This window comes from Lepidochelys kempii, chromosome 2 (assembly GCF_965140285.1).
Source record: "Lepidochelys kempii isolate rLepKem1 chromosome 2, rLepKem1.hap1, whole genome shotgun sequence".
Classification (NCBI taxonomy): Eukaryota; Metazoa; Chordata; order Testudines; family Cheloniidae; genus Lepidochelys; species Lepidochelys kempii.
The window spans coordinates 147481579-147509447 of record NC_136381.1 but is presented as its reverse complement, the minus strand read 5'-3'; the positions used below and the strand labels follow the sequence as shown (position 1 = coordinate 147509447).

The window sequence follows — 27869 nt, the reverse complement described above, 5'->3', positions numbered from 1 at the left end:
ACCCACACCTACACACACCCAGCTCAGTAGTTATCAGACCAATTCTAGTAATAAATCCTTTACTGGTATCCAAAATAGCGAAGCTCCCTAATTGCGTTGTGAGCTCCCTCCAAGGAACGCCGCCCAAAACCAGGAATGATCAGCTCCCATGGTACAGCCTGAACACAACAACTTTGGTATGCTCCCTTGTTTACACATAAACAAATCTAGTGTTCTCCCTTGAACCATTGTTGTTTCTCTACAAAAACCCCTACCTATCCTCAAATAAGTGTTCTGATGCCTGGATCCAAAATCTGTATCAGTTCCATAGGGACTTCATCTTCTCCTCACTAATCGTGCTGGGGGCTCTGACTGACTCCAGCACTCCGGACTCTCAGCCACCACCACCACCTGGGATCTCCAATTGATACAAGCTTCATGGAGAGGTGAGAATCCATCTCGCTCTCTCTTTAAGTATAGCCTTCTGACCCTGACTTTTGTGATAAGTTATAGTTTTGTAAACCTGACTTTTATAATCAAATTTAAGTTAGATTTAATATTATAACTGTTTTGTTTGTTTGGCTTCCCCATGGTTATCATCTGGCATGATTAAGCCGATTGCTTCTCTCGGTCTCTCTCTGCCACCCTCGTGGGTGTTTTTTGGTTTCTTCATTCACTCTGCAGCAACGCTCCTTGTACCTAAGCTTAAAGATCCCTGCAGCACTCAAAAATCCTGTGGGGTTTGCTCATCAAGTGGGTTACTTCCACAACAATTGTAATGTGAAAATGGGGACAGAGACATGCTGAACCTGGAACATATGAGGGTGGCATCTTGGAAGTGCTGCTCAACCCACTCTGCTGAGTCCAGGGGCATATGAGGGGCCAGACTGAAAGTGCTGCTCGACCCAGCCTGCTCAGGCGTGCTCTATTCCAGTGCAGGGCCCATAGCATGAGAGTGACAGCTTGGAGGTGCTGTTTGCCCCAGTCTGCTGAGTCCAGGGACTCCAGCTTGGGAGTGCTGATTAACCCAGTCGTCTCAGACACGCTCTGTTAATCTGTGCCCGCATGTTAATCTGTGGTTCTGTTGTGTGTGTGTGGTTGCTGGTGAGTATTTGCTTCAGGTTGGAAGGCAGTCTGTAAGCAAGGACTGGCCTGTCTCCCAAGATCTGTGAGAGTGATGAGTCATCCTGTAGGATAGGTTGTAGATCCTTGATGATGCGTTGGAGAGGTTTTAGTTGGGGGCTGAAGAACCACTAACCCAGGAACCTATCCTTGCAACAAAGCCCGTTGCCAACTGTGTCCACATATTTGTTCAGGGGACACCATCATAGGACCTAATCACATCAGCTACACTATCAGAGGCTCGTTCACCTGCACATCTACCAATGTGACGTATACCATCATCAAGAAGGGTTTCTTCAGGTATGTTGGCAACAAGAAGAAAGCCAAGGAAAGTGTGGGCCCCTTACTGAATGAGGGAGGCAACCTAATGACAGAGGATGTGGAAAAAGCTAATGTACTCAATGCTTTTTTGCCTCTGTCTTCACTAACAAGGACAGCTCCCAGACTGCTACGCTGGGCATCACAACATGGGGAATAGATGGCCAGCCCTCTGTGGAGAAAGAGGTGGTTAGGGACTATTTAGAAAAGCTGGACGTGCACAAGTCCATGGGGCCGGACGCGTTGCATCCGAGAGTGCTAAAGGAATTGGCGGCTGTGATTGCAGAGCCATTGGCCATTATCTTTGAAAACTCATGGCGAACGGGGGAAGTCCCAGATGACTGGAAAAAGGCTAACGTAGTGCCAATCTTTAAAAAAGGGAAGAAGGAGGATCCTGGGAACTACAGGCCAGTCAGCCTCAACTCAGTCCCCGGAAAAATCATGGAGCAGGTCCTCAAAGAATCAATCAATCCCGAAGCACTTACATGAGAGAAAAGTGATCAGGAACAGTCAGCATGGATTCACCAAGGGAAGGTCATGCCTGACTAATCTAATCGCCTTCTATGATGAGATTACTGGTTCTGTGGATGAAGGGAAAGCAGTAGATGTATTGTTTCTTGACTTTAGCAAAGCTTTTGACATGGTCTCCCACAATATTCTTGTCAACAAGTTAAAGAAGTATGGGCTGGATGAATGCACTATAAGGTGGGTAGAAAGTTGGCTAGATTGTCGGGCTCAACGGGCAGTGATCAATGGCTCCATGTCTAGTTGGCAGCCAGTGTCAAGTGGAGTGCCCCAGGGGTCGGTCCTGGGGCCGGTTTTGTTCAATATCTTCATAAATGATCTGGAGGATGGTATGGATTGCACTCTCAGCAAACTTGCGGATGATACTAAACTGGGAGGAGTGGTAGATACGCTGGAGGGCAGGGATAGGATACAGAGGGATCTAGACAAATTGGAGGATTGGGCCAAAAGAAATCTGATGAGGTTCAATAAGGATAAGTGCAGGGTCCTGCACTTAGGACGGAAGAACCCAATGCACAGCTACAGATTAGGGACCGAATGACTAGGCAGCAGTCCTGCGGAAAAGGACCAAGGGGTGACAGTGGACGAGAAGCTGGATATGAGTCAGCAGTGTGCCCTTGTTGCCAAGAAGGCCAATGGCATTTTGGGATGTATAAGTAGGGGCATAGCGAGCAGATCGAGGGACGTGATCGTCCCCCTCTATTTGACATTGGTGAGGCCTCATCTGGAGTACTGTGTCCAGTTTTGGGCCCCACACTACAAGAAGGATGTGGATAAATTGGAAGGAGTCCAGCGAAGGGCAACAAAAATGATTAGGGGTCTGGAACACATGACTTATGAGGAGAGGCTGAGGGAACTGGGATTGTTTAGTCTGCAGAAGAGAAGAATGAGGGGGGATTTGATAGCTGCTTTCAACTACCTGAGAGGTGGTTCCAGACTATTCTCAGTAGTAGAAGAGGACAGGACAAGGAGTAATGGTCTCAAGTTGCAGTGGGGGAGGTTTAGGTTGGATATTAGGAAAAACTTTTTCACTAGGAGGGCGGTGAAACACTGGAATGCATTACCTAGGGAGGTGGTGGAATCTCTTTCTTAGATATTTTTAAGGTCAGGCTTGACAAAGCCCTGGCTGGGATGATTTAATTGGGTATGGGTCCTGCTTTTGAGCAGGGGGTTGGACTAGATGACCTCCTGAGGTCCCTTCCAACCCTGATATTCTATGATTCTATGTGCCAGCAATGCCCCTCTGCCATGTACATTGGTCAAACTGGACAGTCTCTACATAAAAAAATAAATGGACACAAATCAGACATCAAAAATTATGACATTCAAAAACAGTTGGAGAACACTTCAATCTCTTTGGTCACTCAATTACAGACCTAAAAGTTGAAGAATTGCAACAAAAAAACTTCAAAAACAGACTCCAACGAGAGACTGCTGAATTGGAATTAATTTGCAAACTGGACACAATTAACTTAGGCTTGAATAGAGACTGGGAATGGATGGGTCATTACACAAAGTAAAACTATTTCCCCATGTTTATTCCCCACCCCCCACTGTTCCTCAGACTTTCTTGTCAACTGCTGGAAATGGCCCACCTTGATTATCACTACAAAAGGTACACACACACCCCCCGCACTCTCCTGCTGGTAATAGCTCACCTTAAGTGATCACTCTCTTGTTACAGGGTGTATGGTAACACCCATTGTTTCATGTTCTCTCTCTATATAAATCTCCCCACTGTATTTTCCACTGAATGCATCCGATGAAGTGAACTGTAGCTCACGAAAGCTTATGCTCAGATAAATTTGTTAGTCTCTAAGGTGCCACAAGTACTCCTTTCCTTTTTGCGAATGCAGACTAACACGGCTGCTACTCTGAAAACCTTTCAGAAGACAGATTTTCCTTTCATAAGACAGGTTTTCCATTCCTTGGATCATCCTAGTAGCCCTTCTCTGTACCTGTTCCAGTTTGAATTCATCCCTCAAACATGGGAGACCAGAACTGCACACAATATTCCAGAGGAGGTCTCACCAGTACCTTGTATAACGGTACTAACACCTCCTTATCTCTACTGGAAATACCTTGTCTGATGCATCCCAAGACTGCATTAGCTTTTTTCACAGCCATATCACATTGGCGGCTCATAGTCATCCTGTGATCAACCAACACTCCGAGGTCCTTCTCCTCCTCTGTTACTTCCAAGTGATGTGCCCCCAGTTTATAACAAAAATTCTTGTTATTAATCCCTAAATGCATGACCTTGCACTTTTCACTATTAAATTTCATCCTCTCTCCTCAGGCCCTACACTACCAGCACTCCGAGGTATCTTCGAGATGCCACTGACTTCCTGAGGAAACTACAATCCATCGGTAATCTTCCAGAAAACACCATCCTGGCCACTATGGATGTAGAGGCCCTCTACACCAACATTCTACACAAAGACGGACTACAAGCTATCAGGAACAGTATCCCTGATAATGTCACAGCAAACCTGGTAGCTGACCTTTGTGACTTTTTGTCCTCACCCACAACTATTTCACATTTGGGGACAATGTATACCTTCAAGTCAGCGGCACTGATATGGGTACACGCATGGCCTCACAGTATGCCAACATTTTTATGGCTGACTTAGAACAACGCTTCCTCAGCTCTCATCCCCCAATGCCCGTACTCTACTTGCGCTACATTGATGACATCATCATCATCAGGACCCATGGAAAAGAAGCCCTTGAGGAATTCCACCATGATTTCAACAATTTCCATCCCACCATCAACCTCAGCCTGGACCAATCCACACAAGCGGTCTATTTCCTGGACACTACTGCGCTAATAAACGATGGTCACAAACACCACCCAATACCGGAAACCTACCGACCGCTACACTTACTTACATACCTCCAGCTTCCATCCAGGACACACCACACGATCCACTGTCTACAGCCAAGCTCTAAGATACAACCGCATTTGCTCCAATCCCTCAGAGACAAACACCTACAAGATCTCTATCAAGCATTCTTAAAACTATAATACCCACCTGCTGAAGTGAAGAAACAGATTGACAGAGCCAGAAGAGTACCCAGAAGTCACCTATTACAGGACAGGCCCAACAAAAAAAATAACAGAACGCCTCTAGCCGTCACCTTCAGCCCTCAATTAAAACCTCTCCAGCGCATCATCAAAGATCTACAACCTATCCTGAAAGACGATCCCTCGCTCTCACAGATCTTGGGAGACAGACCAGTCCTCGCTTATGGACAACCCTGTTAAGATATAGATATTCAGGCCAGACTCTAAAGGCCTATACTCTAAGAATTTAGGTGTATTCTTATCACTTAGCTAGTTATAGAGGTATAAAAGAAAGAAAATCAAAATCACTGTCTGCTGGTGTAAGGGCCTTCTCTTACTGTGACAGTTTGAGGCCCTGTTCTTAGGCTAAGATCTCTGGCTAAGCAGCAGAGGCAGCCATAACCTGGGAAGCATATGGTCACATCCTCACATTCCAAACTAGTCACATTGAAATAAGGCAATCTGGGGCTGTTAGAAAGGTGATCTGATCTATCACCTCCAGAGAAAGGGAAGAGCCTAGAGGATGTAAAAGGAAGTTTAGTTTGATAGTTTTCTGTTCAGTAAGAACTCACTTATCAATAGACACAGCTGGGAAACCCTTATGTCTTTATAGATGTAGTTGTGAAATCCTCACTTCTGTATTGTTTTGTCATTATAGTTCCCACTTTGATATTGTTTATTTGCATGGTCTCTGTCCGGTTCTGTGATTGTTTCTGTCTGCTATATAATTAATTTTGCTGGGTGTAAACTAATTAAGGTGGTGGGATATAATTGGTTAAATGATCATGTTACAATATGTTAGGATTGGCGAGTTAAAATTCAGTAAAATGATTGGTTAAGGTATAGCTAAGCAGAACTCAAGTTTTACTATATAGTCTGCAGTCAATCAGGAAGTGGGGGGCGGGGAACGGAATGGGGGTGGGGAATTGGAATCATGTTTTACTAAGGGGGGGAATGGGAACAGGGACACAGGTAAGGCTCTGTGGTGTCAGAGCTGGGAAGGGGGACACTAAGGAAGGAAACTGGAATCATGCTTGCTCGAAGTTCACTCCAAAAAACATCGAATTCTTTGCATCTTTGGACTTCGGGTATTGTTGCTCTCTGTTCATGTGAGAAGGACCATGGAAGTAAGCGGGTGAAGGAATAAGCCCCCAACCTGAAGCAAATACTCACCAGCAACCACACACCACACAACAAAAACACTAACCAGGAGACCTATCCTTGCAATAAAGCCCAATGCCAACTCTGTCCACATATCTATTCAAGTGACACCATCATAGGACCTAATCACATCAGCCATGCAATCAGGGTCTCGTTCACCTGCACATCTACCAATGTGATATATGCCATCATGTGCCAGCAATGCCCGTCTGCCATGTACACTGGTCAAACCGGACAGTCTTTACGCAAAAGAATAAATGGACAAAAATCTGACATCAGGAATCATAACATTCAAAAACCAGTAGGAGAACACTTCAACCTCTCTGGTCACTCAGTAACAGACTTAAAGGTGACAATTTTGCAACAGAAAAGCTTCAAAGACTCCAGCAAGAAACTGCTGAACTGGAATTAAATTTGCAAACTAGATACCATTAGCTTGAATAGAGACTGGGAGTGGCTGGGTCACTACACAAATTGAATCTATTTCCCCATGTTAAGTATCCTCACACCTTCAGTCAACTGTCTGAAATGGGCCATCTTGATTATCACTACAAAAGTGTTTTTGTTTTTTCTCCTGCTGATAATAGCTCATCTTAATTAATTAGCCTCTTACAGTTGGTATGGCAACTTCCACCTTTTCATGGTGTGTGTGTGTGTCTGTCTGTCTTCTTACTATATGTTCCATTCTATTCATCTGATGAAGTGGGCTGTAGCCCATGAAAGCTTATGCTCAAATTTGTTAGTCTCTAAGATTCCACAAGTACTCCTGTTCTTTTTGCAGATACAGACTAACACGGCTGCTACTCTGAAACCCATCCTATTACTATTACTCTAGTTTACAAGGTCATCCAGATCTTCCTGTATGCTATCCCGGTCCTTCTGTGTATTGGCAATACCTCCCAGCTTTGTATCATCCGCAAACTTTATTAGCACATTCCCACTTTTTGTGCCAAGGTCAGTAATAAAAAGATTAAATAAGATTGGTCCCAAAACCGATCCCTGAGGAACTCCACTAGTAACCCCCTTCTATCCTGACAGTTCACCTTTCAGTGTGACCCATTGTAGTCTCCCCTTTAACCAGTTCCTTATCCACCTTTCAATTTTCATATTGATCCCCATTTTTTCCAATTTAGCTAATAATTCCCCATGTGGAACCATATCAAATGCCTTACTGAAATCAAGGTAAATTAGACCCATTGCATTTCCTTTGTCTAAAAAAAAATCTGTTACCGTCTCAAAGAAGTAGATGAGGTTGGTTTGACATGATCTACCTTTTGTAAAACCATGTTCAAATTCAAGCTAATGGTATCTAGTTTGCAATGAAAGGTGACATTGTTGAAGGGCTATTAGAGAAAGGGATATTAGAGATGGAGTCCAAGAAATTATCAAGATTCAAAATGAGATTGGACATCTATATGGTTAATTTCTTGGCCTCCACAATTTCATATGGCAATAAGTTCCAGTCTAATTATGTACTCCGTAAAAAAGTATTTCTTCAATCAGTTTTGAAGTTGCCACGTTTTAATTTAATTGAAGGTCCCCTTATTCTTAAAGGGACAGAACAGAAGATCCTGATCTACCTTCTCTGTATCATTTATTTTATACATATTATCATTTGTCCTCTCTTATTAGTCTCCTTTCTAAGGTAAACAATCCCAAACCTTTTCACTCTCTTCGTATGAGAGTTTTTCCATGTCCCGAATCATTCTAGTTATTCTCATGCTCCTCTCTACAACCATGAAGGTTAGAAATTTACTTTTAAAATGAAAGCTGAGATTCTCAGGTAAAGAGAAGGTTATTGCTGAGAAGCTAAATGATTTTTTTGCACCATTCTTCTCTGGAGAGGAGGTTGGGCAGATACCTACCTCAGACCCGCTCTTTTCTGGTAATAAAGAAGAGGTGTTATCAGAGACTACGTTAGAAGAAAAGGTGCTGGAACAAGCTGATAATTTAAAAAGCAGTAAGTCACCAGGCCAGCTGGTGTACACCCAAGAGTTCTGAAGATGCCTCAATGTGAAGTGGCTTAGCTTCTAACAAAACTAGATAGTCTCTGAAAACAGTTTCAGAGGACTGGAGTGTAGCAAATGTATCTGTATTTTAAAAAATTCTAGAGGTGATCTGGGGAACTGGACACTGGTAAGCCTTACATTTAATACCCCGCAGAATGGTTGAAATGATCATTAAAAATAGAACAAAACATCTGGAAAAATCACATTATAATATGGTCTAACCAGCTTTTGCAAAAGGAACTAGTGTTTCTCTAATCTCTGATTATTCAAACATGTCAGTAAAATAATGGATAAAAAAAGAACTGGTTGACACCATTTATTAAAAATTACAGAAAGCTTTAACAAGGTCCTTCATCAGAGATAAGTAAAATCTCTCAAATCACCTGGGAGTTTATGTTAAAAAAAAAAAAAAAAAAGAGCTATCAAGCATTTCTAAAAACAGTAAAAACCTACAAGAAATACATGATAGCAAATGGAGGCTATAAGATGAAGTCATGTTAATATACAGCGAAATGTTACCATAACATAGAACATTTTACTAAAAATCTAAGATAAAATCTGTGGGAATACTGTTCTGTAAACCATCCAAACCCTCACTGTATTTCATTCACAGTATTCAAAAACGACATAAGAAAAGCCTTCGCTTCCTCAGAGTAAAAAAAAAATTTTCATTCTAATGTTGTGCATGTAAACGACAGCTTTAAACATTTAAACATTCACAACTTAAGAAATTATGAAACAAATGGGAAAAGATTGGATGTGGATGACAATGGATATAAATCAGAAGTTAAGAAATCTAAGCAACTGATAAGAAACATCTACTGTCAATAGAGATAAGGATAATTATACAGTAACTCCTTGCTTAACGTTGTAGTTATGTCCCTGAAAAATGCTACTTTAAGTGAAATGATGTTAAGTGAATCCAATTTCCCCATAGGAATTAATGGGGGGGGCGCGGCGAGGGTTTAGGTTCCAGGGACATTTTTTTTACCAGACAAAAGACATTGTGAAAGAGGGTGGCATACTTCCCAGGGAATGTCTTGCTCCTAAATGATGAACTAGCACTCTGCTGAGCCCTCAAGGGTTAACATGTTGTTAATGTAGCCTAACACTCGATAAGGAAGCATGAATGGAGGGAGGAGACACAATAGATGTATGGCAGCGGCAGCAAACATTCCCTGCGGAAACTGAATGTGATGATGAACCCATGCTATCCCACTGGAGCGCACCACTCCTTCCACTTTCCAAAGTGCTGGGAGGGGTGGTGTGTGTGTGTGTCACCCACACACACACACACAGAGGTCACAAGTCCGCTGCTTGCCAGGAGCTAGGATTCACGATGTGACGGAGAGACCGCCAAGACTCATCAAGCCCTCGGATCGCTACCCCTTCCTGCTTCTCCACGTGAGCACCAATGATACTGCCAAGAATGACCTTGAGCGGATCACTGCGGACTATGTGGCTCTGGGAAGAAGGATAAAGGAGTTTGAGGCGCAAGTGGTCTTCTCAACTATCCTCAGCATGGAAGGAAAAGGCCTGGGTAGAGACTGTCGAATCATAGAAGTCAATGAATGGCTACGCAGGTGGTGTTGGAGAGAAGGCTTTGGATTCTTTGACCATGAGATGGTGTTCCAAGAAGGAGGAGTGCTAGGCAGAGACGGGCTCCACCTAACGAAGAGAGGGAGGAGCATCTTCGCAAGCAGGCTGGCTAACCGAGTGAGGAGGGCTTTAAACGAGGTTCAGTGGGGGAAGGAGACCAAAGCCCTGAGGTAAGTGGGGAAGTGGGATACCGGGAGGAAGCACGAGCAGGAGCGCACGAGAGGGCAGGGCTCCTGCCTCATACTGAGAAAGAGGGACGATCAGCGACTTATCTCAAGTGCCTATACACAAATGCAAGAAGCCTGGGAAACAAGTAGGGAGAACTGGAAGTCCTGGTACAGTCAAGGAATTATGATGTGATTGGAATAACAGAGACTTGGTGGGATAACTCACATGACTAGAATACTGTCATGGATGGATATAAACTGTTCAGGAAGGACAGGAAGGGTAGAAAAGGTGAGGGAGTTGCACTGTATGAAAGGGGGCAGTATGACTGCTTAGAGCTCAAGTATGAAACTGCAGAAAAACCTGAGTGTCTCTCGATTAAGTTTAGAAGTGTGAGCAACAAGGGTGATGTCGTGGTGGGAGTCTGCTATAGACCACCGGACCAGGGGGATGAGGTGGACGAGGCTTTCTTCTGGCAACTCGCAGAAGTTACTAGATCGCAGGCCCTGGTTCTCATGGGAGACTTCAATCACCCTGATATCTGCTGGGAGAGCAATACAGCGGTGCACAGACAATCCAGGAAGTTTTTGGAAAGTGTAGGGGACAATTTCCTGGTGCAAGTGCTGGAGGAACCAACTAGGGGCAGAAGGAACCAACCTGCTGCTCACAAACCGGGAAGAATAAGTAGGGGAAGCTAAAGTGGATGGGAACCTGGGAGGCAGTGACCATGAGATAGTCGAGTTCAGGATTCTGACACAGGGAAGAAAGGAGAGCAGCAGAATACGGACCCTGGACTTCAGAAAAGCAGACTTTGACTCCCTCCAGGAACTGATGGGCAGGATCCCCTGGGACAATAACATGAGGGGGAAAGGAGTCCAGGAGAGCTGGCTGTATTTTAAAGAATCCTTACTGAGGTTACAGGGACAAACCATCCCGATGTGTAGAAAGAATAGTAATTATGGCACGAGACCAGCTTGGCTTAACAGTGAAATCCTTGCTGATCTTAAACACAAAAAAGAAGCTTACAAGAAGTGGAAGATTGGACAAATGACCAGGGGGGAATATAAAGATATTGCTCGGGGATGCAGGAATGAAAACAGGAAGGCCAAATCACACCTGGAGTTGCAGCTAGCAAGAGATGTTAAGGGTAACAAGAAGGGTTTCTTCAGGTATGTTAGCAACAAGAAGAAAGTCAAGGAAAGTGTGGGCCCCTTACTGAATGAGGGAGGCAACCTAGTGACAGAGGATGTGGAAAAAGCTAATGTACTCAATGCTTTTTTTGCTTCTGTCTTCATGAACAAGGTCAGCTCCCAGATTACTGCACTGGGCAGCACAGCATGGGGAGGAGGTGACCAGCTCTCTGTGGAGAAAGAAGTGGTTTGGGACTATTTAGAAAAGCTGGACGAGCGCAAGTCGATGGGGCCGGATGCGCTGCATCCGAGAGTGCTAAAGGAGTTGGCGGATGTGATTGCAGAGCCATTGGCCATTATCTTTGAAAACTCATGGCAATCGGGGGAAGTCCTGGATGTAGGGCCCATCTTTAAAAAAGGGAAGAAGGAGGATCCTGGGAACTACAGGCCAGTCAGCCTCACCTCAGGCCCTGGAAAATCATGGAGCAGGTCCTCAAGGAATCAATTCTGAAGCACTTAGAGGAGAGGAAAGTGATCAGGAACAGTCAGCATGGATTCATCAAGGGAAAGTCATGCCTGATTAATCTAATTGCCTTCTATGACGAGATAACTGGCTCTGTGGATGAGGGGAAAGCAGTGGACATATTGTTCCTTGACTTTAGCAAAGCTTTTGACACGGTCTTCCACAGTATTCTTGCCAGCAAGTTAAAGAAGTATGGGCTGGATGAATGGACTATAAGGTGGATGGAAAGTTGGCTAGATTGTTGGTCTCAACGGGTAGTGATCAATGGCTCCATGTCTAGTTGGCAGCCAGTATCAAGTGGAGTACCCCAAGGGTCGGTCCTCGGGCCAGTTTTGTTCAATATCTTCATAAATGATCTGGAGGATGGTGTGGATTGCACCCTCAGCAAGTTTGCAGATGACACTAAACTGGGAGGAGAGATAGATACCCTGGAGGGTAGGGATAGGATACAGAGGGACCTAGACAAATTTGAGGATTGGGCGAAAAGAAATCTGATGAGGTTCAACAAGGACAAGCGCAGAGTCCTGCACTTAGGACGGAAGAATCCCATGCACCACTACAGACTAGAGACCGAATGGCTCGGCACCAGTTCTGCAGAAAAGGACCTAGGGGTTACAGTGGACGAGAAGCTGGCTATGAGACAACAGTGTGCCCTTGTTGCCAAGAAGGCCAATGGCATTTTGGGATGTATATGTAGGAGCATTGCCAGCAGATCGAGGGACGTGATCATTCCCCTCTATTTGACATTGGTGAGGCCTCATCTGGAGTACTGTGTCCAGTTTTGGGCCCCACACTACAAGAAGGATGTGGAAAAATTGGAAAACGTCCAGCGGAGGGAAACAAAAATGATTAGGGGACTGGAACACATAACTTATGAGGAGAGGCTGAGGGAACTCGGATTGTTTAGTCTGCGAAAAAGAAGAATGAGGGGGGATTTGATAGCTGCTTTCAACTACCTGAAAGGGGGTTCCAAAGAGGGTGGAACTAGACTGTTCTCAGTGGTAGCTGATGACAGAACAAGGAGTAATGGTCTCAAGTTACAGTGGGGGAGGTTTAGGTTGGATATTAGGAAAAACTGTTTCACTAGGAGGGTGGTGGAACACTGGAATGCGTTACCTAGGAAGGTGGTGGAATCTCTTTCTTAGATATTTTTATGGTCAGGCTTGACAAAGCCCTGGCTAGGATGATTTAGTTGTGGATTGGTCCTGCTTTGAGCCGGGGGTTGGACTAGATGACCTCCTGAGGTCCCTTCCAACCCTGAGATTCTATGATTCTATCATACTACCTCTGTACACACAACTGTGGTGAGACCGTTACTGGAATGGTATGTCCAGTCCTGGTGTCCACACTACATAAACGTTGAAAGTTTGGAAAGGGTTCTGAAGAGAACTACAAGAATGATCTGAGGTCTGCAAATCCTGCCTTACAGTGAAAGACTTAAAAAGCTCTATCTATTTAGTTTACCAGATACAAGGTTAAAACATTACTTGATCATGTGTCGTAAGTACCTCCATAAGGATATACAGGGCTCTTTAATACAGCAGACAAAGACATAATAAGTGCTGATGTGTGGAAGCAAAATTAATCTAATTTGAGGTTAGGAACAACATACAACATTTTAACAATGAGGATAATTTCCTATTGGAACAATTTACCCAGCGATTTGGTGGATTCTCCATCACTTGAAATCTTTGAATTAAGACCAGCTTTCCAAAAAAACATGCTCCACAAGATATGAGCTTGATGCAGAATTCCACCCAGAATTCATATGACCTGTACTATGCAGGAAGTCAGGCTAGGTGATCATAATGGTCCCCTTCTGGTCTTACAAAGGTAGGAATTTGTACAAGACTAGGTATACACTGTTAAAAAGGTAATGAAGATATTTGATTTAATAATGAAAACCTAAACAAAGCTACTTAGTTTGTATTTCTATATAATCGTATATTAATTTTCCTTGTTTTCATTATTATGTATTACTACTTCTTCAAATGCCCATATAAGATTAGGGATCCACCGTGCCAGATACCACACAAACACGTAGAAAGAAAAATCTTTGCCCCAGAAATTTACAAACAATATTAGATCACTAACACGTTTTAAATATTTGAGGCAACACTGGGTACACATTTGCTTTTATTCTCTTCTTCCCCATTATGTGTTCCTCTGAAAGTTCTTGAAACTAATGTGTTCAAGCTGGATCAGTTCCCATTATACAGAAATACCACAACGCTTTTAACTGGTTTCCTTTCCACCTTCTGAGAAGATCTCATATTACATCTGTATTGACATATAAGAATATTAGCGTGTGGGGAGGAGTTTTAGCCATTGTGTTCTCAAATAAATACAAGCAAAATATGAATACCATAATGTTATATAGAACAGAAATATTTAATATATTTTTAGTTCTTGATATTATTGGAGCTTTATTTTAGTTTTACTTCCAAGGTCACTTAAAGGGATATCATGCTTTTGGAAAATCACATTTCCATCTGATGTTTTGCACTCACTATTGTTATAAGTAACCCTGAAGATTACCACAACTGAGACAGACTAAAGAAAAATTTATTTAATCAGTGTATTTATTTATTCATAAGGTGCTGCTAAATGTAGAGTCAACATGACTGTTTTGATGATGGTGCATGCCTTTCCTTGGGCTCAGTCAGAGCAGATCTACTAGTAACAGCAGCAGCAAAGCTAAAACTAAAAAAGCAACAGGCATTCTGGGCCTGCCCAAATGACCCTTTTAAATATCCCTACCTTTTAAAAAAAGAAGTTTCAGGAAATACTGTTTAAAGGTTTTTCTGGGAGAACATTTTAAAGTCAGTCAATATAAAAAAAGATTCAACTTGACAATATCTCTATAGCACACTAACTTGCATAGATAGTTTCATACATTTTAAAGCAAGAACGAAGCATTATGATCTCGTTTTTTGACCTCTGAACAACATAGGCCATAGAACGCCACCCAGTAAATTCTGCATGAAGCCCGTAACTTCTGTTCGAGAAGCCACACAGCAAGTCAGTGGCCAAGGTGAGACTAGAACCTAGGTCTCTTGATGTCCAGTCCAGCACCTGACCATCTTTCCTCATTTTTTAAGGGGAAACAAACCTGCAGCTACTAATGATCATTGTATTAGGAAGCTAGAAATGCCTTTTTCAAAGCAGTTTTAGAAAGTGGGGAAATTATAGATTTACCTACTAAGTTTATCTTTACAACAGTAAAGGGGCACACAGTGGTCAACATTTTTAAGTTGTTTTTCTTTAATAAAACAGGGTGCACAATCTTTGATCTTGGTGGCAATACTTAAATGCTAAAGATACTATTTCAGCAGACTGGCCCAAAAACTAACCAATCCTAAAAAAATTGATTTTATTTTTCATTCCCAATACAAAAAACATATCAGTTCTATGAAAGATGGGCTGTTACACTTAAAATCCAAAATTTTCAGCCATAAGCACAAGCCTTTAAACAAAGATTAATATTTCTAAAAATTTCTGTCATTTGTTATATCTGGTTACACTGTAATTTTATTTCTTTTACAACGAGATCAGAACTGAAAATTCACTTATTATTTCCCCTCTCTATAAAACAGAGTGAAGAGGAACAACAAGCACCACTATACTAACTTCCACGCTTCTACTGAAAAATATACTCAATCCGGTGATGTATAAAATGTAAATAAATTTTATGCTCAGAATTAAAGACATTGAAAAAGTTTAAATTTTTACACTTTCCTAAAGGAACCTGAAAAATGTTTAACAAATAGTAGCTGGTATTAGTCACGGAAAGCCTGAAACTTTTTCATACTGGTAAAGAAAACCACATTCCATAGTAATCAATTTCATACAAATCTTTTGTTCATTCACTAAACAGCCATCAAAACAGGGGTTTTAAGAATTAAGTGACCGACAAATTGAAAGAAAAATACAAATATCCAAATATCTGTTTCCACAGATTTCACAAATGCTTGTAGATCACTACAAAACATTCTGAAACACTCTTACTTACATATTACAAGAATGTGGACAGTCCTGACCTGGTCTTCTTTTTCTACAAAGCTCTCCACAGCTGTGTGGAATTTCATTTCTATTCCATTCAGGGTTGTTTACCTTACCTAAAAAGCAAAACAAAAACAAAAAATCTGATGCAGAAACAGCATTGTATACTTCAATATAAAAATGAACTTAAAGGCAAGATAAGGTAAACATGCTGAGAATGATGAGGGAGCGACCATCTTGGACTTTGAGGTGTCACTTTTAGTGAGGTGATATTCCACGTTTTTTAGAATATAGGAGGCAACTGTTCCAAGACAGGCTGATTTTAAGAAGTGGAAGCTGATTGAAGCTGCTCGGAAGTTTGGAAATTGAGTGTAAGTCTCAAACATAACTTCATACCTTTAGATATCTCATAATTCATTTATCTCATGATTCTGCAATGTTTTGTGCATCAGCCTACATATGGTAAAGTAGAGATCTAGGCTCTGGATCTACACAGGAAAGTTGCTCCTGTTTAACGTAAATCTTTTCTTCAACTGATATAATTAGAACTAGTGCAAGCTCCTGTGTGAACACTTATTTCAGTTTAATTTAATCCCGTTTCTAATCAATTTAAATTAAACCAATAAAGCCACTCTTATGCCAAAATAAGAGTGTCCAAACAGGAGTCTGAATTGGTTTAACTATATTGGTTTAAATAATTGATGTAATTACCTGTACCTTAGAAACGATGTATGCTAGCAGTTTTCTAGATTTTTTCCTACTAAATGTCTTCATATCAATACTGATTCCACAACATTCCTAATAAAGGTTTTATTTTAACATTTATCTAAATATTTGTTATATGTAATTTTTATATAGTAATGAAACATCACACAAATCAGGCAGTTATCTTCCAATATCATTAACAAAGTAGCCATGAAAGAGAGCTTTTGGGGATGTAAGGATAGATTCTTCAACAGTATTAGAACTTATCAATTAAAGAATACCAACTGTAAATATGAAATACACTCACCACAAAAACAGGTGTAAGTAGTAGGAACTTGTGTTGAAGCATTTTGACAAGCAGGACATCTCCAGCCACTATTGCCATCTGTAAAGAAATTAATATACAAGAACTTAAAATACGTTTAAGACAGATGATAAATAATTTAGACTAGTGGCACAGGACAGAAAACTTTTTTTAGACTTTACTAGTTTCACCATTTCAAGTAATACTATACCACATTATCGAAATCTGATTTTGTAATGTGTCACATTCTGTTTAATAAGTTAGTGCTATACAAAAATTAGTCACTCATTATAAATAAAATAAAAATGAATGGATAGATCTCAAAACAGAATTGCTACTTCAAGATCATCAATGAGTGGTAGTGTTCTTACCGGGGTCCCGCAGGGATTAGTTCTCAGCCCAATGTTACTCTATTTTTAACAATTACTTGGAAGAAAATATAAACTCATTGCCAGTAAAGCTTGCAGATAAAACAAAGATTGATGGACTGGTAAATGCCAATGGGGACTGCATATTACCAAGTGATTTGGATCACCATTATGATGGATGCCAATCAAAATACATTTTAAATACAATCAAACACAAAGTCACACATTTAGGAACACAAATTACAGGCCATGCTTGCAGGATGACAGCCTTTATTCTGGAAAGCAGCATTGAGGAGGACTTGAGGTCAGAGTAAATAATCAATTGAACACGAATTCCTGACATAGCAATGTGTCAAAATGAGCTAACATGATCACTGGATGTATAAACAGGATAGTATATAAGGAAGGTAATAATCCCAGTACGTGGTATTGGTGAGACCATTATGGGAAAAACTGCATCCAGTTCTGGTGTCCAAACCTCAAAAAAAAAAAAAAAAGATGCTGAAAAACAGGAGAGGGTTCAGAGAAGAGCCACAAGTATGGATATGTGGTGTGAAAAAATACTTTATAATTAGCAATGGAGTTCAATACATCACTTTATTGAAGTAAAGGTTAGCAGATTACTTGGAAACATTTTATAAGCACCTAAACAGAGACAAACCACTGAACTGTAAAGAGCTCTTAAGCAGCTAAAGCATAACTAGATTCAGTTGGTCTGAGAAAGATACATGGGCAATGATGCTTTTGTGGGTAAACAAGCAGCAATATGGTCTTCTGAACTCAGTTATCCCCAATAGCTTAGTGTATGACTGGAGTGTCATGTGACTGTGATATGGGCAACACCCTGAGTGGTAAGCAATATCACAGAACATAAGACCCAACTGTAGGTAGGTCACAGAGCAGAAAAAATATCCCAAGGATTCAGTCCCTGTATGAGACTGAGTGCTTCCATGATAGCATGAAGGGTGTGAATGAAAGACTACAAAACCTTTCATCCAAATGCCACATTGGACAAACACTATATCCATTTTATAGTGCTTGATAAAGATGAGCACTGAAAGGCAGAAAGACACACAGCAAATTCCTTGTATTAAGCTGTGCGCTGTTCTAGCCAGCAACTAGCCAAATGCTTGACTTAGTGAAACCTCACAGAAGGGGAATCTTTTATCAACACTTTGTAGTCCTGAAAAGGTTCTTGAATATATCTGCCTAGAAATAGTGGATACGGATGCTTGTGCCCTCTCTTATATTCCCCATATAACCCTAAACTCTATGACTCAGTTGTGCAAAGCAGCACACGAGGATTGCTCAACTCTGACTCAGCAGGCCCACTAGTACATGTCTGAGCCAGTATTTTTCCAGACACATGAAATGAGAGTATAAAATAAGGGACAGTGGCATCATGAGACCACCTCTCTCCACTTACGCTGAAGACAACAAGAACAGTGAGAAGACAGAGACTGAACTGAGAAGGCTAGTCCCAGACTGAGAAGGAAATTCAGCCTGTGCATTAAGAACTATAACCTACCTGCTACATTCAGTGGGATGAGAAAAACTATTTGATTAAACTCTTGCTTAGTTTAAAAATTTAGGATTTAGAACGCATAGTTACCTTTAGAAAAGAAAAAGTAAGCATCTCTAACCTTTATGCCTACCACTTATAATCACTTGAAATCTATCTTTTTGTAGTTAATAAACTTAATGTTTTACCCTTACCAGTGAGTTTGTCTAAAGTGCTTGGAGAATCTGCTCAGTTTACAAAGGCTAGTGCACATCCACTTTCCTTTGATGAAGTGGCCAACTAATGAGTTTGCACTGTTAAAGAGAAGGTCTTGAGCAGTGTAAGATGGTATATTTCTGGAGTGCAAGCATAGGTGCTGGAATTAGGGGTGCTGGCCAAATCCCCTGACTTGAAGTGGTTTCCATCATAAACAGGGTTTACAGTTTGGTTCAATGGATCTCAGTAACCCCACTATACAAATTGTTTCAGCACACCTGGGTGCAAGGTTAGTGGCTTGGGAGATTTGCTGATGTTTCCCTGTGCATAGTTCATGAGTGACTTGGAGAACATGCATGCAATTTAGCTGGGTGTGCCTCTGCATGGTGGCGGCTGAGTAATAACAGCACCTAGAAGGGTTTGCTGCTTGACACTAGCAAAGCACTGTGAGAGACAACCCAGGCTGGAGAGTTATGGGTGCATAGCAGTCCCACAGTCCCAGGCTGTACTCAGAGGTCCCGTCACATACACCTTCTGCATGAGATGAATGCATCAATACTACATAAGACGACTTCCTGGAATCTGGTATTGAACAGAACCATTTTCCTGTATTATATCATTATTGGCTTATAGCACTAAACCTGACTAACATTGGTTATTTCATCTCTTGAATATATTTCATAAGGAACCAAAATGTAGTTAAGCAATTTACTAGACAATTTACCAACAAGCTACACCTGACATCGACCACACTCACTTTACCTGGAATATATGCAGATAATAAATGCATAGATAATTGTTGGTAGCAAGCTGGGATATGAAAGCACTCTATTAAAACACCTGTGCCCTGCTAATTCCATAATGTACACAACTATACATTGATGCACAGTAGAACCTGAAGACTCATGCAGCTCTTCCCTTTGCTCACACAGAAGGTGCAAAACATTTAACCACAACTCCATCACACAACTCAAAGTTATCTAGAAGTCCTCATATCACCAACACAACTTTACCAAGCAGGGCCTACTACTGCCTTCACCATTTCACATAGGTACACCTGACACACTGACTACACCTGGAATGTACATAAATAAATTACCCCTAGCTGTTGCCACCTCCAGAGGAACAGAAAATGGCAAGACCAACCTTTTCCTTCCTTTTCTAATTTAACAGCGCTAGATGAAATCCTGTGGGTGAGTGTGAATGGGCTGTAAAAGGATGTGAACAGTGGGGTTGGCAAACTAAAGATGTGTGATGTTCGATGGTTTGGATGGTCTCACCTCAGTCACACAAAGGGGAGTCCAATTTTCCACTTGCGCATCTATTAGCTGCATCTTCCGCGGTTTGTTCAGATGTTGTTCAATGTGGCACAAAGTCTGCGTGGCAGGTTAAAACCAAGAGGGCAGCTTGTTGGGTCAGTAACGATGTGCTTGTTTGGAAGGTAGATGAGATCCAGAACTTTGCCATTCCCTGGCCGGAGCCAAAGACATTAGGTGGTCATTAAATTTTGCAATTTCAGGCATTGTTGGGATATGTTATCCATAACCTACTGAATGGGAAGTTCTGGGTACTCTTTGGAACATTTAAGTTCTTGTCCTGTGGATATATCTCAGCAGATAGCAAACATCGAACCTCAAGCTAATACAGAAAGCCGTGGTAGAGACGTTGATTTTAAAAGTTCCCGTGATGATTCGTATGTTCTGATTCAGCTGCCCAGCCACAAGCTGGGTTCGGCAGATTCTTGTCTACAAAGGTGCACAGTACTCTGCAAGTAGTACACTAGGGCCAAGACTGATGTTTGTAGCACCGAGGCAGTAGATCCACAGCTTGTTCCCACTAACTTCTGAATAATTTTGAAATAAGTTTTCGTGTTAGAGGCTACTTTCTTGAGGTAATTATGAAAGGTCAGTCTACAGTCAAGGATGACACCAAGATATGTTAGTTTTCGGTCATAACGCACAGTTTCGCCACACAACTCCACAGTTAGAGCATTTTGTGCAATTCTATTATCAAGGTGGAAAGTAGAGACTACTGATTGACTCAGATTTGGTCTCTGTTGCCACTTCTGGAAGTACTCCTCCATGATCTTAAGGTCAGATGTAAGGTTCACTTCAAGTTCTTTAAATCTATGAGCCTGAGTTGCAAGTCATCAGCATACTCAAACTTCTGCGCTATCGTTTCATGCATATCACTGGTGTATTGGAGCAAGTACAGAGCCTTGTGGTAGCCCATTATTCTAAGTGCATGGCCTGCTGGTTTGATTTCCGAAGTACAAGCACATCCTTTGGCTACTAAGCATGGCACTCTGCAGCCTGAGAATCCACACACAGGGGATCCCTTCGGCCAGTTTCGGTAGCAGACCATCCTTCCAAACTGCATCTTTGCCACTCACAGATGGATAAAAGCAGTATTGGTCTTGAGTTTTCATCAGAATCCAGCCTCAATGTTTGTAGCAAGAGCCAGGACCTGATCACAGCAACTTCTTGGTGGTCAAAAACAAACTTGCTCCTTGAGTAGGCTGGCATCCATAGTGGGCCCAATTCAGTTCAAAATCATACTGACAAGCAAGACAAGCAAGGACAGAAGTCATTTTTTGCATCCATAATTAGATAGAAAGGAATAGCTGCAAAAAATGGGTCCTTCAATTAAAGGGGGGTTTGAAGTATTTAGAAATTGAATACAGATGAGAAACAATCCTAGACCAAGATCTTTCACCCAAGACAACAAGGGAAGCAAACCCTTGTGCTTCTGGGGAAGGTCCTTGTAGTAGAAAGAGAGCACAAAACATGAGGCCTGAATTAAAGTAGTATTTTGGCCCTGCTGATATGAAACAAAGTTATCAAAAGTCAGGCTGTAAGCAGAAGTCAGGCCCTGTTATAAAACATGCCTGCTTGCAAGTTCAGAGAACTTGGCAAAAACAGGGCTGGTATTGCAAACACATACACATTCCTAAGAAGTGCTAGGCACAGGACACTCACGCAACCACAGTCCATAAGGGTGGTAACAGAACACCCCGATATCAGGTGTGGTACAAACTCATTCCCCAAAGATAACAGGAACACACTGACCCCTCCCTAAAGATAAGGTCACGACAACAGTGTGATGGATAGAGATGTTCTGATCGAATCAACATGTACAAGGTAAAGGATAGTAACTAACTAGGTCAAATGGGCAGACTGGAGCACTGTCATGGATGGGCATAAACTGTTCAGGAAGGTCAGGTGGGGGAGAAAAGGTGGAGGAGTTGCACTGTATGTAAGAGAGCAGTATGATTGCTCAGAGCTCCAGTATGAAACTGGAGAAAAGCCTGTTGACAGTCTTTGGATTAATCTTAGAGGCGAGAGCAATAAGGGAGATGTCGTGGTGGGCATCTGCTATAGACCACCAGACCAGAAGAATGAGGTAGACTAGGCTTTCTTTGGACAACTAACAGAAGTTTCCAGATCCAAGGCCCTGGTTTTCATGGGGGACTTCAATCACCCTGATATCTGCTGGGAGAGCAATATAGCAGTGCACAGACAATCCAGGAAGTTTTTGGAGAATGTGGAGGGACAACTTCCTGGTGTAAGTGCTGGAGGAACCAACTAGGGACTGTGACATGTTATTGACATGAACTGTGACCGTATAAATCATTGTTGCAACCAAGATCCTATAATTGCACCAAATCTTGTAAAAAGGAGGCCAAGCAAGGTGTCTATGAAAAGGTTGTAATTTGCTGGTTATGATTATGCTGTCTGTATCATTTCTGTATGTGAAGTTATGAATATGGGCTATGTACTTGTATCTCAATGTGTTTGATTCTAACACATAGTGAAGCATTAGTGAAGCATTTGGTCAGCTTCTTGAGAAAGAATTATTCAGATTAGGTGCCCAATTAAGAAACACTTAATTGACAGTGGACCTTGGGAGACTCCAATCCACATCTGAGAACCTTCCTGGAGATGTTCAAGGTAGCATGTAAGCAATGGCTGCCACCTGCTAACTGAGGCATGCATGGATACGTGACTTGCTCATGTGACTCCAAACTCCATCTTGCGGCTGTGACTTCCCACAGTAAGAACAAAGGGGTTTCCTTCCACACGGCAGGGATACAAAAGGCTGTGGAAACCCCTCCATTTTGTCTTCAATCCTGCTTCTGACCTCTAGAGGAACTGTGCTTGAAACTGAAGCTCTGAACAAAGGACTGAACGACCCCTCCAATCTGGGATGTTTGTACTCGAGAGACTTGATTGGCTTAAATCAGCAGTAATCCCATCAAGCCTGAAACAAGCCTGAACTAAGAACTTGGCAATTGTTGTACATATTTGATTCCATTTAACCAATTTTAACTCTCATCTATATTTCTTTCTTTTTATGAATAAACCTTTAGATTTTAGATTCTAAAGAATTGGCAACAGCGTGATTTGTGGGTGAGATCTGACTGGTATATTGACCTGGGTCTGGGGCTTGGTCCTTTGGGATTGGGAGAACCTGTTTTCTTTTACTGGGGTATTGGTTTTCATAACCATTCATCCCCATGAGTGCCGCTGGTGGTGATACTGGGAAACTGGAGTGTCTGAGGGAATTGCTTGTATTACTTCTGGTTAGCCAGTGGGGTAAAACCGAAGTCCTCTCTGTTTGGCTAGTTTGGTGTGCCTTAGTCGTGAAGGACCCCCAGCTTTGGGCTGTGACTACCCTGCTCTAAGCAATTTGTCCTGAATTCTCAGTAGTGTCCCAGCAAAGGCCACTTTGTTACAGGCCATGCTTCTCTTGACCTGCTTCTCACGAACAGGGCAGAATATGTAGGGCAAGTAGAAATGGGTGGCAACCTGGGCAGTAGTGACCATGACATGGTCGAGTTCAGGATCCTGACAAAAGGAAGAAAGGAGAGCAGCAGAATACGGACCCTAGATTTCAGAAAAGCAGACTTTGACTCCCTCAGGGAACTGATGGGCAAGATCCACTGGGAGGCTAATACGAGGGGTATAAGTGTATTTTAAAGAAGCCTTATTGAGGGTGCAGGAGCAAATCATCCCAATATGCAGAAAGTATAGCAAATATGGCAGACCACCAGCTTGGCTTAAGAGAGAAATCGTCGGTGAGCTTAAACACAAAAAGGAAGCTTACAAGAAGTGGGAAATGGGACAGATGACTAGGAAGGAGTATAAAAATATTGTTCGAGCATGCAGAGGTGTAATCAGGAAGGCCAAAGCACAACTGGAGTTGCAGCTAGCAAGGGATGTGAACAGTAACAAAAGGGTTTCTACAGTATGTTAGCAACAAGAAAGTGGTCAGGGAAAGTGTGGGACCCTTAGTGAATGGGAGAGGCAACCTAGTGAGGGAATTGGCGGATGTGATTGCAGAGCCATTGGCCGTTATCTTTGAAAAGTCGTGGTGATTGGGGGAGGTCCTGGACGATTGGAAAAAGGCAAATATAGTGCTCATCTTTAAAAAAGGGAAGAGAGAGAATCCGGGGAACTTGAGTTGAGACAGCACACAGAAACAATACACACGCACACACCTACACGCAGCCAACGACTAAGTACAGTTCTGACTGAGGAAAAGTCTGTCATGGCTAGGAAGAATGATGATTGGTGAGAGAAACCATCTTGAACAAACCCTGAACCCTGCTAAAATTAAGTTTTAGACTCAGGTGTGTATTTTCGCTTTTATTTGCTTGTTACCCTTTCTAACTTTCTCTCTTATACTTGAACTCACTTAAAATCCTATCTTCTTTTGTTAAAGAATCTGTTTTACTTTTAATCTGAACCACCAGTACTGTATTTAAATTAAAGTGAATGTGGAAAGCTGCCAGGTTGTGTGCTTTTAGAGGAACAAACAAACCCTATTATTTCTCTGAACTGTCCAGGAGAGAGTTAGACATTACGGAGCACATGGCTTTTGAAAAATTCATGATTGGGAGTGTGTTGGGGTCACCCTGCAAGCAGTACCCAAGCCTGGTGGAGACCAGGGAAGAGCATATTTGGTGTGCTGCTGGCAGGCTGCTGGTACCAGAGCTTCTAAACCAGAGCTGTCTAGCCCGCAGACACTTAGGCTGTGACCTGCGTACTGACAGTTTGGCTGCGAGCATCCGAGGCTGGGAAATACAGCCGCAAAGCATTGAGAGCCACCCCAGGTTACAGGGTCACTGGTGTGGATTGCACCCCCAACCCCGTAACCCCTCTCCCCTTCAAGAAAACATTCTCATGTCTAATTTCTTCCCTCCAAAGATTTCTGTGGCTGCAGGGTGGTTGGGGTCCATGGGCTGAGCTGGGAGATGCAGGGGGGTTGGGACAACTGGGGTGGCAGGGGTGCACTGGCAGAGTTGGGGTGCATGGTAGGTGGCACAGCTCTGTGTGCAGGATATTTGGGGTCCACTGGCATAACTGGGAGATGCAGGGCGGTTGAAGTGCACTGGCAGAGTTGGGGAGGTGCAATGCCTCCCTCACCTAAGCCCCCAACATCTCTCGCCTCCCCTTAACATCCATTCCCATTTATCCTTCTCCCTAAAATCCCCCACCATTCCCTCACTCCTCCACCCCCTAGTACTCCTTCCCTCCCAAGAAGCATTCCCGTGTCTAATTTCCCACACCCACCACACATAAAATAGTATGATTACTACCATTTGAGAGTCAGGGTGGCAGTTTTATTTGCGGGAATGTAATGTCCAGCCACTCAGTTCAAAACTCCTTTTGTCTTAGATGAGGGCTTGTGATTAATTTAACCTTAGTTTAGTTAATGGAAGGCTGAATTCAAAGCCATCGATGGTGACTTCAGTCATCAAATTCAACAAGGCATGTGATTCTACCAGTGATTAATACTTCTTCATTTAACAGTACAAGGAAGCAGAAGGAAGGTGGTGGGGGAAGGGGTTGGGGAAGGCCCCATAACTCAGGAATCCCAGAGTCAAATGACCTCAAATTTGGATCACTAATACACACTACCCTGCACCCCATCAGGCACCGCAAACTTTAAAGCAATCCAATTAAACATTCAGATTTTAGACAGCTTACAAGCTTTGAGTTTTAAACCATATAAAACGACAAGAATAGAAACCCTCTAGCTATTTTTCTGTATTGGTGTGTGCACAGTGCAGAAAATGCACATCTTAATTTTCTCAGGCTGCCATCACTACGTTGGGTAAATCTTAGCAGATTGACTCCATTCTGATCCACTAATCAACAGTTTGATCTCAAACGCTGAGTGGAAAAAAAACCCCACCCATAAGTTTCTTTAAAAATGGCTATTTTTTTCAGGGCTCATATTGCCAGAACACTACATACAAATGCCTCCAATATATGGGTGACTAACCCTATCCTGCACCCTCCTGAAGCACAGCAAATTTCAAATAAATCCAACTAAGCACGTCAATTCTAGAGAACTTAGAAAAGGTAACAGTTAAACAGATGTCTCAATGCATCTGTAACCATAGCAGTACTGGCATGCCACTATCATTCTCTCACATACTTTCTCACTCTCTCTCTCTCTCTCTCTCCTGGAAGTTCATTCAGCCAAAGGTATAGAAAATAACATTAGCGTTGTAATGTGAAGAACTATAAAATTTGTCCATCTCTGATTTAAAGCTTGCTTTATTCAGAGGCAGTTGTACTAATCAACTTAAATGCACAGGTAATTTAGGACTAGAATTTGTCTTCTTCCACATACCATGAAAAATGTGAACTTCTACATCTGATAAGAAAATACCTACCTTCAGCTTGTGATGCTGGTGATCTTGCCCACTTCTTAATGCAGTTCAGATGAAACACATGATAACAATTCTGACAGCTCCATACCGGGGCTATTTTTCGGATCACCTCACAGCACACCATACACTCATATTTCTCTGTGGTCAGCTGCTCTATCAGAGAACCTGAAAAAAAATTCAGTACAAACACACCTAAATTAATCAAGACAATATGCACAAGTTATTCACACTAAAAATGGCACCAAAATATGCTACACTTTAAATGCAATTTTAGAATTTATTTCTTCCTGTGGATATAATGCAAAGCTTTTTCTTCTGTTAGAAAAGCTGAAAGATTCCAATCCAAAAATTTGGTGCAAATTTTCTGCTTTCCTTGTGTGTCAGTCTCTTAAATTTGGGCAAAAGCAATAATAAATTGTTCAGGTGTTTCCTTTAAACCTATTAGTGATTCTTATTTGGCAGAAAAGAAAATTTTACAAGTCTTTTGTTCCAACTACCTTAAGTGGGAGAATTTAGCTTTTTTCTACTATTTAAAAAGAACACCGCAACATATACATCACTATACAAATCTCAATCTAAATGAAGTTAAAATCCTGTACCTGTGCATTATTTACAGGCCAGTTGAATGATGCAGTACTGGGAACATACAGAAGGCTTCATACTCCACCCACAAGAGGAAGCATTTTCTAACTGGCTGTTTTAGGAACAGAGTGGTGGGCTCCAGACAGAGCCACATTCAACTACTCTCGCCCAAAGGGATGGTTGCCATAATGTGGGACCCCTTTAGTAGGCAAATTAGCATCAAAGACTACCCTGAAAACAAAGAGGGAAGTGCACCTCAAACACCAGCTGGAAGAAACTAAAAAGAGATAGTGGGAAAAGTCTGAAAATACATTAAGGTGTGCAAATATAGTTAGGGCAGCCAAACAACCTTAATTCTGCCCTATAGCTAACCCATGGGAGTAGGGGTAGGAGAGGAGAAGAAGAAAAAAAAAAAATCAAGGGCATCTTTAGAAGTCAATTTAATCTAATCTGAGTCCACAAAACCTAAAATACTTAATCATAGTTGAGTGGTTTTGCACTGTGTCATTACAGGGCACATTTAAGGTTTCTTCTGAAGGAAAATTTACTATTTTTAAGTTATAAAAAAAATGAGCAAAAACAACAATTAAACCTAAAAGAAATATTACAATGCTGCCAATGCACAGAATTTTAATATGGGAAGTTTGAAAAGTTGGTGACAGGGCAATAGTTAGTGTAATTTGAGTTCCCTAGCAGCACACACATACATAGTACTTTCACGTTTCCTTCTGGCCTATCTGATGACGGGATCCAGTCCAATGGGTGGCTTTTGAAGACATTTAGGATTAATGGTTATTTTTTACTTTTATTTGTCAAGTTACCTGGCACAAAAAAATTTTCCCTTCCAAAATGACCATTTCCCACAATCCTCTATGGGACTGATGTCACATCCTGCCCTTGGGGATGATG

At 41.9% G+C, this 27869-nt stretch overlaps 1 protein-coding gene across 4 annotated transcripts in view; it reads right to left on the bottom strand.

Annotated features, from left to right (window-relative positions):
• NFX1 (nuclear transcription factor, X-box binding 1) overlaps positions 1 to 27869 on the bottom strand; it is a 238250-nt gene that overhangs the window by 180739 nt on the left and 29642 nt on the right. For all 4 annotated transcript variants that reach the window (XR_012157390.2, XM_073332429.2, XM_073332430.2 and 1 more), the window contains exons 3-5: positions 26382 to 26543; positions 16613 to 16690; positions 15611 to 15716 (exon numbers count right to left, since the gene is read on the bottom strand). Coding sequence is in view for 3 of the 4 variants with exons in the window: in XM_073332429.2 (XP_073188530.1) it covers positions 15611 to 15716; positions 16613 to 16690; positions 26382 to 26543 (346 nt within the window). In the remaining variant the exon portion in view is untranslated. The remainder of the gene's footprint in view (positions 1 to 15610; positions 15717 to 16612; positions 16691 to 26381; positions 26544 to 27869) is intronic.